Source organism: Podarcis melisellensis (genome assembly GCF_964234715.1).
Source record: "Podarcis melisellensis genome assembly, chromosome: 5".
Classification (NCBI taxonomy): Eukaryota; Metazoa; Chordata; class Lepidosauria; order Squamata; family Lacertidae; genus Podarcis; species Podarcis melisellensis.
This window is the reverse complement of record NC_138537.1, coordinates 20,647,497-20,667,542: the sequence shown is the minus strand read 5'-3', so window position 1 is coordinate 20,667,542 and position 20,046 is coordinate 20,647,497. Positions and strand designations below refer to the sequence as shown.

The 20,046-nt window shown below is 44.3% G+C and overlaps 1 protein-coding gene and 1 long non-coding RNA gene across 2 annotated transcripts; one reads left to right on the top strand and one right to left on the bottom strand.

Annotated features, from left to right (window-relative positions):
* Positions 1 to 142: 142 nt before the first annotated feature.
* LOC309369919 (ovocalyxin-32-like) lies at positions 143 to 19,163 on the bottom strand. Its single transcript, XM_081911396.1, has 6 exons — positions 18,885 to 19,163; positions 7,440 to 7,502; positions 4,432 to 4,588; positions 2,756 to 2,883; positions 1,577 to 1,642; positions 143 to 748 (listed from the first exon to the last, which is right to left on the bottom strand). The coding sequence occupies exons 1-6, from the start codon at positions 19,125 to 19,127 to the stop codon at positions 584 to 586; spliced, it is 822 nt and encodes a 273-aa protein (XP_081767522.1). The 5' UTR covers positions 19,128 to 19,163; the 3' UTR covers positions 143 to 583.
* On the top strand, positions 10,758 to 12,275 carry LOC309370468. Its single transcript, XR_014168584.1, has 2 exons — positions 10,758 to 11,000; positions 11,259 to 12,275. It is a non-coding gene; the product is annotated as an uncharacterized lncRNA (long non-coding RNA).
* Positions 19,164 to 20,046: the final 883 nt, after the last annotated feature.

Sequence of the window (20,046 nt, the reverse complement as noted above, 5' to 3'; positions counted from 1 at the left end):
TTTCAGAAAGTGTCCCATGAAAAGCAGTTCATAATTTTAATCAGTTTTCACTTTCCCTGCATATTCAGTATCTTCTCCCTGCTACACAGAATAATTTTGAAATTGAGCAACTCATGTAAAATAAGACAGCATACACGTAATGTACTGGTATTCATTTTATTGGAGATGTTAAAAGTTAGCATCAACTGTTTTATTTTTAAAACTTAAAATATTTTATCAAATCTTTATTTAAAATGGCAGTTTTAAGAAACTTAAAAGACATTTGTTTATATATTAAATTTGCCTCATACAAAGTTACCTCCTACCAGAAACTTGGTGACAAATCAGTAGTTTTTACATATATTCTTTTCTTTAAAAAAAAGTTTTCAGAAGTTTTAGCAAAAATATTTTTTTCTTTTCAGAAATTACAAAGAAAAGAGGATATTTATGGTAGCTCAGAAGTGACTAGTGCAAAGCTTTGAAATATGCGGTAACGATTTATATAGAAGAATCACAACAGTGGTTTTGGAATATTAATGGAAGGTCATCTACACCTTCGCAAAAAAAAATGTTTACAGCTTTATAATGCAGGCGTTCTTCCTACTTAAAAATTATTTTCATCATATTGAAGTATGACCCCATTAGCAGATCCCTCTTCCACCCCAGAACCATCTGCAGATTCTGAAGAGTCGTCCTCTGAAGAGCAGTCATATTTCACTCGTGCTGTCAAGCCAGGTCTCCAGGCAACACGCACATGGCAGGAAAGGTTCTAGAGAAGCAGACAAAAGTAATCAGTATTTATGTAGCACTCTTGAGTGCTTGAATGCCCAATTCTACACTTAAATACTCTGAAGTCTTATATTCATTTATTTACTAAAAGGCGAAAGATTTATACGATCTGAGGAGAAGCCGGAGTATTTACTTAGATCCCACCTTTTCCCCCAGACAGACAAAATAGAAAAAAAACCCCAGTAATTAAAAAGCAATTAAATAGTAATGGAATTAAAACAAACTATTCAATGATTCAGATAATGGGCCATAAACATTTCATGGCACAAACTCTCTCGTTAAAAGCAGCCAATTCCTCGAAGCCTGTTGGCACAATAAAAGTCTTCACCTGCCAGTGGAAGTACTAGCTTCTTTTAAGCAGAAGTCCTAAAATCTGGGAGCAGCCACTGAGAAGGCCCTCTCCCACCAAGCCTGCCACTTATAAGTCCCGCTAAGTTTAGTGGAGATTATTCCCAGGTGAAAGGGTACAGGGTTGCAGTTTAAGATGATCATAGACACAGTCCCATTGAACACAAAAAGACTTGCTGCCAAGTAGATAAATAAGCCCGCTTACTAGGGAGCAAACCCTGTTGAATTTAGGGGGACTACAGAATAAACACATAGGATACTGAAGCTTTTTATTCTGTTTTACTGAGCCTGAGAGAGAGAACAACTTGACAGACCACATAGTGAATTCATGGCTGATGCACCCTAATTTCAGCTCAGTTTCGTAGCCACTTACTATGATATTTTTCAAAGTAGATGATTGCTGCACAATCACACTTATCACATGAGTGAGATGCAATCTTAGGTACTATAGTATTCTTACCTCTGAGGAATCACTTGTCAGCTGAGCGGTGTAGTCAACTTCAAAGAAATTAATGTATTTTCTTACCTGGAAGAAGAAGATGGTCATTCAAAAATTCCACTTAGAAAATGCAGCGATTTGCATTCAGTGAAATATGAAAGAAACTGTTATTTGATCCAGGGATGGTGGGGGCGGCTCTATGCAATTTTGTGTTTCACGTTACATCAGCAAAAACTACCTGTTTTTATTCCAAGTGCAGTCAAGAAGTACCATAGCATTTCTGGTATACACAACAAAGCTTCCTTAGGACATCCACACACTCCTCCACTGCTTTTGCAACTAGCTTGAAGCTACTGTTGTTTATCATTGCTTATTGCACTAAAGCTGTGCCCGATCTTGGAGCTACCGTATTTTTCGCTCTATAAGATGCACTTTCCCCCTCCTGAAAAGTAAGGGGAAATGTGTGTGCATCTTATGGAGCGAATGCAGATGGGAGGCTCTGCTCAGCGCTCCCTTTAAAGAGCCGCGTGGAGCGTGTGTGCGGCTCTTGGGGGCTTTTCCCTGAGGAGGGTTAAGGGCTGCCCTTCTCCCTCCTAGGGGAAAAGCCCCCAAGAACCGCACACATGCTCAACACTCTTTAAAGGGAGCGTGGCTCTTGGGGGAGCTTTCCTCCTGCTGCCTGGGAGAGGCTGCGCCTGGCTATCCCATAAGCCAGAACCGCAAGAGGCTATCCCAGAAATCAGATCTGGCTTCTGGGATTCAGAATATTTTTTTTATTGTTTTCCTCCTCCAAAAACTAGGTGCGTCTTATGGTCTGGTGTGAAAAAATACGGTTCTTGATAGCATCACATTTGTGTTGTTTGCATTTGATGGCAGAGAAAAGTGAGTCACCCTTTTTTTTAATTAAAAAAAAAAGCCCTACTGATTTTAAGCTTAAAACATACTTACCAGGGAGTAAGCACCACTCGACTGCATCCAGCCAGTCCATCACACACACACACACACACACACACACACACACACCCCTCATCCTCTGTACAAAGGCGACACCAAGACTAAAGACTGGCTGTAAGTAAGGAGGCAGACAGATGGAAGGTTGTCCGAGGGCAGAATGAGCTTTGCCCCCACTGCTGCTGAGGCCTGCAAAATCTGCTGCACAAGGCCCGTTTTCCCCTTGTGCAGGCATAGAATTTCACCTACCCACGGCTTCAAATTCGTCACTTGTGTCACGGTGTAACTTCTGTGTTCAGATGATTTCTCCCATGAGATGTAACTGTTTCCAATGGCAGCTAAATTCTGCAGAAAATCCTGAGAGGGCTTCTTGCCATCTGCGGACAGAAAAATAGTGGGGGTTTTGTGTGTGTGTTTTAAGGAAAAAGGATATTGAGATTCTTTTATGACAATCAGACTTTTATGACAAGGCTCTCCTGGAGTCCTGTGATGGATGCTCAAGGCCTAGTTGCACATGCTGCAAGCTTCCCCCCACCTCATGGGAATTTTAAGAACTAGGAGGAGGAGGAGTTTGGATTTGATATCCCGCCTTTCACTCCCCTTCAGGAGTCTCAAAGCGGCTAACAATCTCCTTTCCCTTACTCCCCCATGATCATGCTTCCATTTCTTGGAAAACAAAAATCCATTTATCTCAGGTAAACTTTGGAAAAACAGATTATGTGAGTTTTTGCCACACTTCGGCTTCAGTGGGGGGAAGCTGGCTGCAGAAATCACCAATTTGACCACTATAGCTCAGTGGCAGAGCATTGAGAAGATCCCCAATTCAATTCCTGGCATATCCAGGTAGGGATGGGACAGATCCACTCTGGGCGGCTTCCAACAAAGATTAAAAATACATTAAAATGTCACACATTAAAAACTTCCCTGAACAGGGCTGCCTTCAGATGTCTTCTAAATGTTAGGTAGTTGTTTTTCTCTTTGACATCTGGTGGGAGGGCATTCCACAGGGCGGGTGCCACTACCTAGAAGGCCCTCTGCCTGGTTCCCTGTAGCTTTGCTTCTCGCAGCAAGGGAACCGCCAGAAGGCCCTCAGTGCTGGACCTCAGTGTCCAGGCAGAACGATGGGGGTGGAGACGCTCCTTCAGGTATACTGGGCAGAGGCCATTTAGGGCTTTAAAGGTCAACACCAACACTTTAAATTATGCTCGGAAACATACTGAGAGCCAATGTAGGTCTTTCAAGACCGGTGTTATGTGGCAACTTCAAGAGTTCTTGAATTCTGCTAACACATTTCTCCCCCACCATGCCTTTTCCCAAATGTCAGGAGCTGATTTGCAACAGTTTTCCCCCTCCCTTTAAAAAAGTTTTGGGTGTGGGAGAGGTGATGAACATATATGTGCCACTTAGAAAGGAAAGAAAGAGACAGACAGACTGCTTCACGAACTCATAATCATCTTGCCAATATGCATGTCTGTCGTGCAAGCTGTGAACCTGAGGGAATGCCAGAGGTGAAGGACCTGCTGCGACTGCTCTTAACATCCTGCTTTTCCACCCACAAAGACGCTTTGGCCAAGCACTGCGCTGGGCTGAAAGGAAGGAAATGGTTCCTCTTTGTGTGCAAATCACATAGAGGGTCTGAGTTCCTTATTCATTGGGAACTCAAAAGGATTAAGCCTCAGAAACTTGGCTACCCTTCTGCCTTCTCCCACAGTCAGAAAAAGAAAGGGGAAATAGCTACTGATTACTAAAGAAGAAAGCCCTCGTGTTACTGGACTTGCAAACCACAGGCAGCTGTAACAAGTGCAGGATCACGGCATTCACACTAGTTTTCCTGGCATCTCTTATCAGTCCAGGTTCATGCAACATTGATTAATTTTGCTAACTGGAATGAGAGGTACCAGAGAGATCATTTGCAAGAGATATACCTCTGATGCTGTGGAACAAGGCGACGTCCTGTAGCATATTCTGCGGAAGATGGCCTAGGCCCTCTGGGTCTTTGCTGTGTGGGCACACAATATCAACCTTCGGTTTAGGCTTTTCTCTCTGGTACCGAACAGTTGCAAGGCATGAGCCTAGATTTTGCTTAGGGGAAAAAACCAAAAGACAAAATTATGCTATTTACTTCCAATTGAAAGGCTTTTACATTACCACAGGCCCGGTCCAGAGAACCCACTAATGAGTCCAAGAAGCACATTCTGAGAATAAGTGCTGCGCAAGCAAATAATTTCTGGAGGCAAAAAGTAGGCTGGGTGTGTGTGCTGGGTCAGAAAACAGTAAGTGGGGGACATATTAACCCATCTTCCACATGCCAGAATGTCAATCTGGACCCCTAGTCTAAGGGCTTATCTCCCTCTCCCTCAAAAGCACATGTGAAACAATCACTTGGTAAATATCTAATTTAAACTTGCAATCCTAGAGAAACCATGACCAGTCCATGTGGACTACTGATCTTCAAATGGGTCACAACAGCAGCACACCTACCATACAAATATATGGTTAAAAAGAAGTGTATTAAGAAGGATATTGTTAAGCTGGAACACGTTCAGAGGAGGAGGACCAAGCCTTATGAGGAACAGTTGAGGGAACTGGGTGTGTTTAGCCTGGCAAAGAGAAGACCGAGAGCAATCTTCAACTATCTATTACATGGATGATAAAGCAAGCTTGTTTTCTGCTGCTCCAGACCTGAACCAATGGATTCAAATTACAAGAAAGGAGATCCCGACTAATTAGGAAGAACTTGTTGGTGGTGAGAGATGTTTGACAGTAGAACAGACTCCCTGGGGAGGTTCTGGGCTCGCCTTCCTTGGAGGTTTTTAAGCAGCGGGTGGCTGGGATTACTTATCTGTGATTCCTACACGGCACTAGATATGACCCTTGAGGTCCCTTCCAACCTTACAATTTTATCTGAAACTGCATTTGAGGACTAAGGGTGGGCCCTTGGAGTGAAAAGATTGTAGACAATGCTGAGTTAGATGAACCAATGGTATCGGGCAGTTTCATGTGCGCTTTTATTTGTTGTTTAGTCGTTTAGTCATGTCCGACTCTTCGTGACCCCATGGACCAGAGCATGCCAGGCACTCCTGTCTTCCACTGCCTCCTGCAGTTTGGTCAGACTCATGCTGGTAGCTTCGAGAACACTCTCCAACCATCTCATCCTCTGTCGCCCCCTTCTCCTTGTGCTCTCCATCTTTCCCAACATCAGGGTCTTCTCCAGGGAGTCTTCTCTTCTCATGAGGTGGCCATGATGTCTAGGTGTCTAGAAGGGATCCTGAGCCTCAGCTTCAGGATCTGTCCTTCCAGTGAGCACCCAGGGCTGATTACCTTAAGAATGGATAGGTTTGATCTTCTTGCAGTCCATGAGACTCTCAAGAGTCTCCTCCAGCACCATAATTCAAAAGCATCAATTCTTCGGCGATCAGCCTTCTTTATGGTCCAGCTCTCACTTCCATACATCACTACTGGGAAAACCATAGCTTTAACTATAAGGACCTTTGTTGGCAAGGTGATGTTTCTGCTTTTTAAGATGCTGTCTAGGTTTGTCATTGCTTTTCTCCCAAGAAGCAGGTGTCTTTTAATTTCGTGACTGCTGTCACCATCTGCAGTGATCATGGAGCCCAAGAAAGTAAAATCTCTCAATGCCTCCATTTCTTCCCCTTCTATTGCCAGGAGGTGATGGGCCCAGTGGCCATGATCTTAGTTTTTTTGATGTTGAGCTTCAGACCATATTTTGCACTCTCCTCTTTCACCCTCATTAAAAGGTTCTTTAATTCCTTCTCACTTTCTGCCATGTGTGCTTTTAAGGACATCACAAATCTGGGGTGCTGCCTTTCTTAAATCCACACATGACCAGAGAAGTTGCACTTACTGATTTGCAGGCACATGACACCTGTCCCTCAAAATCTGGGACAAGAGATGGAGTCTCGCCTCTTTGCAGAATGTGGGAGGAAGATGCAGGAGGTGTGTTGTTGTGAAGAAGCACCAGGCAGTCTGTGCTTGGGCAGAAGTATTGGGGGTGGGGGGTGGGGAGGAATCAGTTGAACCACCAAGGGAGTGTGTGCTATGTACTACTAGGAAGGTGTTGTTGAGCTATGACTAGTTGGACTAGTAGGAAGACCTGCACATATCTTCCAGCACCACAGGGCAGCAAACGAATTCTTCTAGAACAAGCACCAGTGTTGGCATGATTTATTTATATGCCACTTTTTAAGCCCCGCCCCCCCAAGTGGTGAACTTAATACATATCAATGCAAAAGTAATATACAATAAAGGTAAAAAACATGCACCAAACAACATAAAAAATGTTTGGACTTTCAATGCCAGCACCATGACAAAAACAATAGTGATAGACAATGGGTTCCCTTAACTTAAGAACAGCATACACCATAGCTGTCAACTTTTCCCTTTTCTTTCGAGGAATCCTATTTGGAATAAGGGGATTTCCCTTTAAAAAAGGGAAACGTTGACAGCTATGGCATATACCTGCATGAGGCAGGGCAGAGGGGATGTGGGGGTGTTTCTTGCATCTGAATTAACATTTATATCCTGTCCTTCCCCCAAAACAAACCTCTGTGATAGAAATACAACCAAAATTAAAATAAAAACATCCAAACAACAAATAAACTCAGTGAAACATGTTAAACATATTTAAAAACAGCTGCAACTAAGTTATACGTCTAGATAGGCCTGCTTAGACAGAACAATTTTCAGCAGATGTCTAGAAGGGAAAAGGGAATCCATTATAGCCAAGGGTTGTGCAGACCCTTGTTTGCCAATAGGTCAAGCACCAAGAAGCCACGGCAGGTTTGTTGCTTTCGCTGTGGATAAGAGAAGTGACTTGGGCAGAGGCCAGTGATTATCAAAGGAAGACTCAGCAAAAACATGTCTGGGAAGTACCATATGTGAAACAAAGTTCCATTTTGTTGTGCAAACTTACCCCAGACTTAGCATCTTTTGTAGCAAACTTCAGGGAGTACTTGCGCTCAACTCCTGGGATAAACTGGAAGAGAAAGAAGCAACAGTTGCACTTCACAGCATTTTTTTAAAAAGAACAATGAATCCAGAGGCATAAAAAAGCCGCCTAGAAGTGTCACATTATAATAATACTTAGCATTCAAATGATGTCCTGCTGCAGGTTCAAAGTTGGAAACTTGATTGAAAGAAATTGTTCAAATGAGCCCTTTTGTGTGGCGATTTAAATCAAACCGTCCAAACAAATGTTGTGGGGTTTGTTTTTGTTTTTTAAAAAAGAATGATAAATATGTAGCAAACTTCTCCTTAATTTATACGTTGTAAGAACTTGTCTGCATGATCCAGAAAGAAAACTTCCTTTCCAACCCTCAGTAAAACTTCCAAAAGGTCTTTTTTGGTTTTTGCTTGCCCAAGAGAGGCTGCATTCATAGAATCATAGAATCATAGAGTTGGAAGAGACCACAAGGGCCATCGAGTCCAACCCCCTGCCAAGCAGGAAACACCATCAAATTCATATGATTATATCCTGGCTTATGACTTCAAGGTATTCACAACCATTTTGTCTTCACATACAAACCCCTTCACATGAACTGTGATTAGACCACAAAGTTTCTAATTGAAGAACTGGCTGCAGTTACAGGCACAAGGGCAGAATGGGAGCTATCCAATTAATTGGCAGCTGTAGTCATCCAAGCTTCATGATGCGACTTGCCGTGTGTCTGTCCAGGGCTTAATTTCCATGCATCTTCTCGGTTATTTAAAAATACCTGGTCATTAGGAAATAGTCCGGTGAACGACACTGGTCTGGTCCCTAAACTCTCTTCCAAAACAGCAAGTACATTTTCAAGCCCCATTTCTGCATATCCTGAAAGGATGCAAGCTAGACAGATAAGGAAGGGTGAGGGAATTCCAAAACGGCTTGCTAGAGAGTTTAGACCTTGACAATGCGCTGCTTGTTTTATAGGCTCCTCGCTAGCAAAGAAATGCACTGAAGAATCATTTTACCTCTGCAAGATTAATCTTTCAATACAGAAAAGAAGAAGAAGGAAAAAAAATACTGCTTCAAGAGATATCTAGCTTCAGGCATTACATTTGGCCACTGAATACTGTTCAGGTTTTAATAAATGTCACTTATTCATGGATTTGTTTAACAGCATTTCTAGCCCTAGTAGCATCACATTGCTTAGACGCCCCTATCTGTAAAAACGATAGTAACATGGTGTTCTGTTAGGGCCGAAGAAAGTAACCTGAGCAATCATTATATAGCTTTTTATAAGCCAAGACTCTGGTGTAGGGTTGCCATATGTCCGGAATTTCTTGGACATATCCTGAACACTACATTTGGCAGCAATGTCCAGGCAGAAATCATCTCTCCTCTCCCCCCACCAAAAAAGCTGTCCAGATTTTCACTGTTTGAAACATGGCAACCCTACTCTGCTGGTTCAGATATAATGCTAAGTATGGTTAAATGCGGAGTATTGGGATGCGGGTGGCGCTGTGGGACGTGGGTGGCGCTGTGGGTTAAACCACAGAGCCTAGGACTTGCCAGTCAGAAGGTCGGCAGTTTGAATCCCCACGTTGCTCGGTCCCTGCTCCTGCCCACCTAGCTGTTCGAAAGCACGTCAAAGTGCAAGTAGATAAATAGGTACTGCTCCGGCAGGAAGGTAAACAGCGTTTCTGTGCACTGCTCTGGTTCACCAGAAGCGGCTTAGTCATGCTGGCCACATGACCCGGAAGCTGTACACCGGTTCCCTCAGCCAATAAAGCGAGATGAGGACCGCAACCCCAGAGTCGGCCACGACTGGACCTAATGGTCAGGGGTCCCTTTACCTCTTTATGGTTAAACGCAGAGGCAGTTTTAGGGTAGCACGACTAGTATGGCTGCACTGGGCACTGCTTTGCAGGGGGCACCAAAATAATGCTCTAGAACAGAGTGCAAGAGGCAGCAATGGGGGAGGATTTTAGTGTCGCACGGGGCGCTGCTGAAATTTGAGAGCTCAATGTTAGCACCATGTGAATCTCTGGCTTGTATACTCCTCCTCTAGCACCGCTAGGAGAAGGCATTCAGAAGCCTTCCTTTCCATTTCCAACCAACCATAGTTTGTCTGTGCATGCAGTGGGATAGTGGCAAATTCAGAGGTTCAGGGTCCTTTCCTAATAGTCACAGCCACGTCTCTCTCTAAAATTACCAGAAGTAAGCCTAAAACTTAACTTTGTTTATTTTAGTTAGAACAGGATGTTTAAACCTGCTGTGGTAAAACATAGCCAGCAGTCTTGATCAAATTTAGTGATAGGCTGATCATCAGAGAGATAAAAATCCGTTCTAATAAAATCCTTTATAGAGCTGAAGATCAGTGTAAGTAAAAAAGGACTATTGCTTTTTAAAGTGAATGCCTTGTGGTTATACACAGCATTTTTATAACAGTGATATTTCTCAGGGCAGTTCATGTGATAAAATACAAGGCAAAAAGACAACTAAATAGTTAAAACAAAAACAACAAAACAATAAACGCACCACCACCTCAAAGACATTTAAAAGGTTGTAGAATATTAACCAGTCAAAAGGCCTGGTTGAAGAGGAACATTCTATAAACAATATTATCCACCAAAGTCCAGCCTCCTTTCAAAATTTAGAATATCAAGTCATACAGGAAGACAGACAAGTTTATGTATTATACACAGGTGTTTGCCAGTTTCAAAAGATATGTGTTGTTTAAAAACTTATTTTTGTCAGTCTGTTACTAACAGCACATTATCCTCTGAGTGATAATGTATTGCTCATCCCTCAGTGATGATCCTGATTCACAAGCAAACCCCTACGACTGCATTACTATGTCTGACATTTTACAGCAACAAGCAGGCCGCCTCTGGGTCAAACGAGACCCGACAAAGGAAATGGAAACGTGCGACTCTCTCTATGTTCTCATTAAAATACCGTAAATAACAGCTGCTTTGGTAATGGGTGGGAAGTGAAACCCACCAACTTTAGGACCACAGGGCTGCTTTCAAATTTTGTCATACTCAAAGCAGACCCACTGAAATCAGTGGATTTAATAGGAGCTATTGGCTGCTTCATAATAAACGATGGGAGCTAAGAACATCTTTTACAAGCCAGCCCTTATACTCACCCTAAAGCAAGTTCCAGGAAATTGGCTTGTAAGAGCAGGATTGAAGTTGACTTTTGAGGAAATTGCTTTAAGGGACATTTGTGTGTGGGGTTTTTTTTGGGGGGGGGTGAAAGTGGCAGGGCCCCCTGCCAAAATGCCTCCTCCAAAATGCCCTTCTCTTCAGTACCTTCTTATATGGTAACCCTAGATACATTTGCATGGGAGGAATTCCCTTTGCGCCCAGTAGGGCTTTTTTCTGAATAGGAATGCCTAAGGCCGAGTTGTTAGTTGTGTTAGTCAATAAGGCCCACCATTTATTTAACGGGACTTATTGCCTAATAAGTGTGTTATAGGATTGCAGCCTAAGTCAACTGAAATCAATGAAGTTTGCTTAAGACTTGTGTTGAATAATGCCCTAGGTTAGGGGTCAGCAACCTTTTTCAACCGTGGGCCGGCCCACTGTCCCTCAAACCATGTGGTGGGCCAGACTATATTTTGGAAAAAAAAATGAACAAATTCCTATGCCCCACAAATAACCCAGAGATGCATTTTAAATAAAAGCACACATTCTACTCATGTAAAAACATGGTGACTCCCAGACCGTCTGTAGACTGGATTGAGAAGGCAATTGGGCCGCATCCGGCCAACGGGCCTTAGGTTGCCTACCCCTGCTCTAGGTGTAGAACAGGAATTGGTAGAAGTCAGATTCAAAGCAGGGAGGTGGGGGCGAGGAGTTAAAAGACGGCCAAATTCTGTTCCGGATCAGATTCCAATCTTTTAGATAGCTGCTTACTAAGGGAAAATTTGGCAAGCCCAACTTCTAATATCACTGTGCTATGCTCTGCATCGGAGCACTCAAGGAATGGGAGCTCTGTCCAAGAGGAGATCTGGCAGCTGGAAAGAAACAATAATGAATTTCACCACTGCAAAGCAAGCTGGATATCTGGGAAGTGAAGGAATCCCCATAATGAATCGTCTCCTTTTATATTTAAAAGCTATATCAAGGTTTTTACTGGGAGGGAAACTCAAAACATCCAAAAGGGAATCGTTTGCAAGATTGTTCCAGCATGAGAGAAAGAGATCGGTAATGGAGTCTACCGGGATGGGTTTCGCACAGCTTTTTTCCATACAACCCAATGATGGTTGTGCAAAACCTCCACACAGCCAGTTGCCACTTCCTTTGTTTGCTGTTGGGTTAAGAGTTCTATATGATAAGATTGTGGGCACAAAACTAGGGCATTGCTTAGATCAGAATGGTATCGTTGATAGTGTATTGGATCTGGACTGATGAGACGTGGGTTCAAGCTCAGTGACAAACTTATTTGTGTGATGTGGAGCAAGTCACACTCTTGAGTTATGAGGCTAATGTTAGAGCAACATGTCGGGTGAGTGAAATGTAGGTAAAATGGGGGGAGGGGGACAGAGCTGTTTAGGGGAAAGGCAAGAGTTTAAAAAACGGTGGTGGAGAGATAAACTGGTTTACCATGGCCACAATGACATCCATGCTTGCAATACTCCTGCAGCAACATCCAGAAAATGGTGCCGACAAGCACTTGCAGGCTTGAGGTTGCAACCCAGAGGGATCACATTGTAGAAGGATACTTCCTTCCATTGGGTATGTGAGCTGCAGGAACATTGTCTGAATCAAATGCAATTTCTATCAGAGGGGTTAGCTAGGTTGGTCTGTTGCATTTTTTTAAAAAAAGGTAGCCAAAAGGCTTGTGGCACGTTGAGGGCTTAACAGATTTATTGCAGCATAAACTTCCTGATGCGAAAGTGAACACCCCTTAGGTTACAGGCTAGAAACTGCCAAATTCTAACCCCAATGAGGGCCATGCCTGTAAAAAGGATATGGTAGGTGGGCATAGGTTGGCAAGGTGTATGGGCAATCTTTTGCAGAAGATAATTGTAATTTCGAAGAGCTAGTGGTCTGGCGTGGTTATCTCTTCCTGCCTCTGTTTACTTCCCCCTCTATCTCTTGTTCTGTTCTTTGATGGCTGAGAACAGCCGTTAATTTGTTGGAAAGAAGTGATAACGCAGGGTACCTTCTGACCTTCTTTGATGGTAGACATTGTTTGGAGGAATGTGGAGTATTGGAAGAGGGGGCTAGCAAAATAATAATCTGCACTAGCTAGTAGAGCAAGGCACATAGGCTAACAAGTTCGCTATCTACAAATCAGATGCGTTTTGGGCATAGTTCTGAGAAGCTCATGCATGAACCGATGGCCAGTGGGTCGTGCAAACGAAGGCTACTTGGGGTCACTTCGCCACTTCTTGAAGGCTTCCCAGTGACAGATCGAAGTCCTTGCTTGGTAATGTATACAATGCTTGCTGTTTAGAACAAGATCTTTACTCTTCTCACTCCCTTGTGTTTGTATTGCTTCTGAATCTCATTAAAAGAACCACCTTGCATTTAGCAAGCCACAAGGTGACATCTACCATGCCAAGCAAGTATATATGGAGTCCCTGGAACTGGCAAGTATTTATGCCAAGCTGGAATCAAAGAGGTAGAGTGTTCTGAATAGGTTCTTTGAGCACATGAAATTGTGCTGCGTCTTCCCCATCGCTGCCACCACCACCAGCTGCCCTGCTCCCAAAGCAGTAGGTCTTCCCATAGAAGAATAGCTTCAGATCAAACTTCATCCAAAGAAACACACTTTTGATGAAGTCCAAAGGCAGGAAATGTTAACAAACACCCTCCTTCAATCCTGGCCAGACAGCTGGTTTGTTTTGTAAAACATTACAAAGAATGCTTACTCTTGTCTTTTTCTACCCAGCGAATACCTCTGAAATACAACAGAGGGTGGGGAGGAGCGAAAACATTGCCCCAGGCTTTTTGCTGCCTGCTTAAGGATATTTCTTCAGATTTTCAAAGGGATAGAATGGAATACAAGATTTATTATTCAAGTGGAGATTAGAGCCAGCAGCAGATCTTAGGAGAGCTTTGGTCTTAACCCACTTGGACTAGGTTTGCAGGGGGCTCTTTGAGATCTTCACAAGTGAGGCTGAATATGTTTATCCTCTGCTGTATACAGCCTCATCAGCACTTGGCTGTGCCAGAGATCCCAACAACAAGCCTCGTTTTTCATTAGCATGCTTGGATAGCACAACATATCCCTGTCTTTACAATTTTATTCATTAGCCTGTTTGGATAACATAATTTTTTTGAAAATGTGTGAATGGCTTTCATCACAAATTCACATTCTCTTTGCTGCTGACAACTGAGCCTTTGTATGGTTTTGAGTGGGTGGGGGAGGATGTAGACTGTATGCAAAGACCCTTCTAACTCCTGGATCCAGCAAGTGTTAAAATATAAGCCAGGCTAGTTTCCTGTGGCGATAGACTGGGAGATGGGCCATTCCCTTAAGAAAGGAAGGAGTCTCTGTGTGAGACGGCAGATGGGTGGGATCACCTTCCCAGCTAATGGTTAGTTAGAAAGAGAGTTTGGAAGTAATGTGATCTAGAAGGAAAGCAGCAAGCTAGAGAGAGTCAGAGCAGAGTTCGAGAGCAATGTTTGGTTTCTGTTTGAATCAAAGGCTGTGGCTATGGAAGATCTTGTGTGAACCCCTCCATCATAGGCTCAGGTTGTGTGTGTGTGTGTGTATGCTTAAATAAAGCATATATCATAAAGACACCACAGTCTCTGCTGTGCCTCAAACCTGAAACCCCTGGAAACTCAAACCACTTGGATATTGGCACACAAGATCCTAAATTGAAAATTCATTTAGGAAACATTGGCAAAGTGGCTACTCTCTCTTTGTGCCAAAAATAAATAAATTACTGTTAACATTCTGAAACAGCTGTATCTCATTGTGTGAGCATGGCTGTAAAATGTCAAATTCATATGCCTCTCATTATACAAGAAAACTCAGAGACATCCAATGGGAAGGAAATGCAAGACATATGAAAAGAGAGAATCTTACAAAGGAATTAATTAATGTATAAAAAATAAAAATAATAAAAACATAATAATTAATGTATGAAATTCACTACCACAAGATGTTGCAACGGACTTTAAAATATGATTAGGCTATCACTGCCTTGTGGACTTCCTATAGGCATTCGACTGGATACTAAGGGGGAAAGATGCTTGTCTAGACTGGCCTCTGGCCTGACCCAGTCGGGACTATTCAATCACAAATGTACAAGGCAGTGCAAGAAGGAACCAATCACATTAAACCGATCCAGTTTTGCTTGGAAAAAGCCATTAGCCAACTCTGAATTATGGTTTTGTGCTAAACCCTGCCATTCATATATGATCCAAAGTCATAAAAATACCATTTTAATGCCATTATAACTGGGAGATGTTAGAACAATCAACTGCATCTCAAAATGTGTGACAAATGGCAGAGGGAATACCTGGTCCAATGTGTCCTTCATCTCCCTTTCTATGATGAGGAAGTGAGAAATTTGCCTACATACTGCTGACTGGGAGTCTACCCAGATTAACTAAGGGGAGATTCATACTACAAGTTACTACAAGATTCATACTGCAAGTTAATTTATTCTGTAGGACAGAACGGACTGGTAACTTAACAATGGATTAAACAGTATGTGATCAGGCTTAATAACAGCCCCCAATATGTGGCTATTCTGGAATTTGTGATGGATGCGATTCATCTGCAAAACTGCCCCTTAAGAACCACTCATCAGGGTTTAAAGGGAGCACAGCAGCAGCCCAGGGTCATAAGTCGGAACAGCTGGGCGCTGTGGGGTGGGGGAACCTTCCTATTGATAGACCCTGCCCTGGTACCAGAATTATTTTGCTGCTGAAGGCACTCAACAGACACACCTAAAGACCTGGATGCCTTGAAGAAGGAACTCCACCCACCCAGTAAAGTAGTTCCATCTGGCTGCTTGTAACCACTTCTGCATTTGATGGGGAGGGGGCACTTCTGCTGAGGTTCACACCTCCAATTGTCCCTTTGGGGGAAGCTGCAAGCACCAGCCCTATTCCAGCCTCTTACCTCTTTTTTTTATGAGTGTGGCTGTGCTCTGAGGGTTCTGGGGTTTTGTCAAACTAACTTTTGCCTCCCCATCGTTGAGAAGAAGAGAGTGCAGGATGAGAGTCACTTCCTTTTTCTTTCATCTCTTATCTGCAAAAGCCAAGGTATGACTCATGGTGCTAGGGCAGTGTCTTCCTCCAGAGACTCTCTCGTTTCATCTTTTATTTCAGATTAGACTGGGAGGTTGATCTTTTGAGGAGCGTAGGTGGTAGTCGTGGATTCTTTGGGAGTAGGATAACATCAGTTTGTCCATTGTCTGTTAGCCTAGGTATAACTTTTCTTAGAATCAAAGTTGGAAGGGACCACGAGAATCACGTAGTCCAACCTCCTGCAATGCAGGAATCTTTTCACCACCCAACGTGGCACTTGAACCCAGTGGCGTAGCGTGGGTTGTCAGCACCCGGGGCAAGGCAAGTAATTTGTGCCCCCTAACCCTTGGATTTGCGCCCCCTAACCTGTGGATTTGAGTCCCCTAACCCTAACCCCCAGATGTTGCACCCGGTGCGGCCGGCCCCCCCCTGCACCCCCACGCTACGCCACTGCTTGAACCCACAAGCCTGAGATTGTGTCTCAGGCTCTGACTGAGCTATTTTGCCTGCACTTGTAAATATATTGTACTGATTGCTTAGATTACTAGAGTTGTGTTTTTTTTCTGCTTAGATCTTGACATTGACATTATGTTAATTGCTATTTTAAAGCTATGAGGGTTTTGGTGGTTGTTCTTTTGCTTAGCTGCTTTAGGCCTTCTTTAGAAGAAAAAAGCAGGGTGCAAATTCTGAATAATATGTGATCTCCATCTCACAGTGTAGTATACGAACCTCAAATGTTATGGCTCCTCCACCCTAATGAAAAATGATTACAGAGTTCCAACTTCAAGCATTGTGTTTGCAAAATACGACTTAATGGAAAAAGGAGGTCACCAAGATTTTCAAAATAGAAAACTCATGTTATTTGAATTAAGCAATTTTCTTGGAAAGTATTCACCGTTTGACATAATAACTTAACACTAAGGAAGCGGTTTCCACTAAGGTCTGCTAAATAAAACTGTAGCTCCTTCAAATCAAACACAGACATTGAAATATTTCACTGCCAAGGCATCTGGAGCAGCTGTGTGTAACATAAATTTTAGGACCCTGCCCCCTTGTCTTTCTAAATTGTTCACAAGTGCCCTCTTGGAAACATTCTTCAGGAACAATTCTAAAACTTTCAGTGTAGCAGCTTTGCCAATGACTCCACAGAGTTGGGGGGACAAATTTCTGGTGAACTCATGATTCAAAATACCAATGAAAACAACAGCTGGATACTAGGAGTCATCAGTTCTCTGGAAATGTGCAGTTTCAGCCCAAGCTGTTCCCATCCTATCACAAGAACTTAGGAGTCCTGCTAGTTCAGACCAAAGTTCTATTTAATCCTTCATCCTTCCTTCACAGTCCCTTCTTCTTCTTTTTGAATGTAAAACATTTAATTCAAAAATGTTGACACTACGATATATAAAATAGCTATTAGAAATGCACATAGTGTATTCTATAGCTGCCAGGTTTACGTTCTTCGGAAACTGCAAGTTACACTGTGGTTAAGACTTGTAGCTTTACCCTTCTGAAAGTCCACATTATATCACAGTGATGTATGGTCAGACTTAACAGCCCCAATTGTTAAACACTTGCATCAAGTTATAACCAGTTTTATTGCAAAAAGACCCTCTACACATTTACATCGATTCTAGTACCTTACAATTTTAGCTGCCCAACAAGTCATTAGCATAGAGAAACATGCATGGAAAGCAAAAAAGATCAACCATCCCTTCTGCATATCAGCAACTTGTCACTGTTGAGCAACAAAGCTCACATCACTGAGTTTTTATGTGAACAGTCCCTTCTATGGGAAGCTTGCAAGCAGGCCATGAGTGCAACAGTACTCTCCCCAGCTGTGTCCTGCAACAACTGGTGTCCACTTTCAACCATGAATAAGCTTATCCCGCACCCCTTTTAAAGCTCTTCATGGCATTGCACACATTCCCATATACTCCGCAACCAGTGTACTCCCACAGCTGGTTTCAGAAGCAGTGTACACACAGCATTAGCCACAATCCATATCTCCCTGGGCATCTATCCTCTTGTTTCTTATGAAGTATTGTGTTTTGATGAGTTTTCCCCTAGGCCAGTTGGGATGGCTCACTCAGTAGAGAGTGAGACTCTTAATCTCAGGGTCAAGGGTTCAAGCCCCATGGTGGGTAGAAGATTCCTGCATTGCAAAGGGTTGGATTAGATCTCTGACATTCTAGGATTCTAACCCAAATTGAGAAAAACAAACAACCTAGCTCCATTATAAGCCATCAATGGGAAAACAGTTGGTGACCATCACTACAAGCCTGCATTATGCCAGAGCATCACACATGTTGGCCACACTCCCAGCAGGCAGAGCAAACAAGTTGCCCTGGAGCCCAGCTGTGATGGCGAGACTTCTTTGAACTTTCCAGCTCCACTCTTGCGAGCTTGAAGGTCTTCCTGCTACCTTACACCAAGCAGCATTTTACTCCAAATCAAGCACAGGTGTGCATGGACAGGACCCTGGGGGCTCACCAACATGGTCAACGTCTGCGCGACAGTCAGCCTTTTCTTCAGTTTACAAGCAAATTCCATAGTACTGTACATAGAGCAAGCAGAGTTGCCAACTTTTTTTCTAGGGAGTCAGACAGAAGTTTAACAGGTGGAGCTTTCCCCAGAAAGGAGCTGAACACACACACACACACACACACACACACACACACCCCTGCCCACTATACATTTCTGCCACCTCAAAAGGCACAATGGCTCTACCGTGGGGGGGGGGCAACATTAACAGAGGATTTCCATAGGGGGAATCATTTCAGTCAGCAAAAGCTGTCTTGTGATGCCTTAAGGACTTGACACATTTATTAAGGAGTCAGAAGCTGCTTTTGTAGAATAGAGTCCACTCCATCTGCAAAGTCCCACAGAAGGCTCTGTTCCAGACATGCGCGTGGATTTTGGAGAAAGCCCCTCTCTTGGGTTTGGCCAGGATTGGGGGTGGGTGGGGGGCAGAACCTCAGTTAAGCATTTTGTACTGATTTAATTGATTTAGGGGGGGCAGCCGCCCCTCCCTGCCCACGCCCATGGGCCCCACTCCCGGTACAAATGCTTACCCCACGTTACTTAAGCCACGCCCCCTTGAACGATTCCCACGGCGGCGTTTCCAAAGCGCCGCGCCTCTGCCCATGTGCAGAGTGCGCTTCCCTGTCCCCCTAGACCATTCGGCCCAAGGATCCCTGCCCTGCCTTACCTTGGCGGACGCCTTCTTGACGTACGCCAGACTCCGCAGAGAGCTGGGCGAGCTCTGCAGGTAGTTGAAGAAGTCGAGGGCCGTCTGCGCGGGCCGGCGGGCCAGCGCGGTGTAAGGGTTCAGCGACAGCCGAAAGCGCTGCTGCTGCTTCCAGAGGGCTTTCGGCGGGGCCGGGTCGCCTCCCGCGGGCCAGAACAGCGCGAGCAGCGCCGCCAAGACGAGGGTCGTCCCCGAGCGCAGCATCTTCTTCCCCGGCAGGAGGAGGCGAGCGAGTGACTGAGCCGGAGCGGCAGACCAAGTACAAATAGTGCGGGCTTCCCCTCTCCGGAAGCCGGTCCCGCCTCCTCCCGCCGCCTGGCTCCGGCCCCAGACGGGAGGAGGCGCCCTTCGCAGCAGCGCCCACGCTCTGCGGCCTTCCGCTCGCCTCCACGGGGGCGTCGAGTAGGGCAGCCTGACCCACGCCCCGGAGGGCTGGGGCGGATTCTCGGGAAAGGGGAAGGAGCCCAGCGACCCCTTTCCGCCCAAACGACAACATGGTTTAATATCATCCCGCCTTTCCAGAGGAAGAGCCACCTGTTGGATTTGGTCCTTTCCAATAGACATACACACTAGGAACCAGCAGCTGCTTTAAAAAGGCCTCAGTGCAGCTTCCAATATTTATTTAGCTGTTTCCTTTGTTTCTTGTTCGCTTTTATATAATATAGGTAAAGGTAAAGGGACCCCTGACCATTAGGTCCAGTCGTGGCCGACTCTGGGATTGCGGTGCTCATCTCGCTTTATTGGCCAAGGGAGCCGGCGTACAGCTTCCGGGTCATGTGGCCAGCATGACTAAGCCACTTCTGGCAAACCAGAGCAGTGCACGGAAACGCCGTTTACCTTCCCGCCGGAGCGGTACCTACTTGCACTTTGATGTGCTTTCGAACTGCTAGGTTGGCAGGAGCAGGGACCGAGCAACGGGAGCTCACCCCCTCATGGGGATTCAAACCACCGATCAGCAAGTCCTAGGCTCTGTGGTTTAACCCACAGCACCACCTGGGTCCCCTTTATATAATATATATTACCCCTATTACACTATCAAGAGTCACCCCACTATAGGTTGCATCTGACACGCTCACTTAATTTGTAAACCCTAATAAATACTGCAATAGAATAAAATTAATGA

What these genes read in the sequence shown, in the direction of transcription:
- LOC309369919 (XM_081911396.1), bottom strand. Translation starts at nt 19,127, where the DNA reads ATGCTGCGCTCGGGGACGACCCTCGTCTTGGCGGCGCTGCTCGCGCTG. An exon ending in CTTGTTCCACAGCATCAGAG is followed by an intron (nt 2,884 to 4,431) that starts GTATATCTCTTG and finishes TTCTGTCCGCAG; the next exon opens with ATGGCAAGAAGCCCTCTCAG. An exon ending in TGACAAGTGATTCCTCAGAG is followed by an intron (nt 749 to 1,576) that starts GTAAGAATACTA and finishes CTGCTTCTCTAG; the next exon opens with AACCTTTCCTGCCATGTGCG.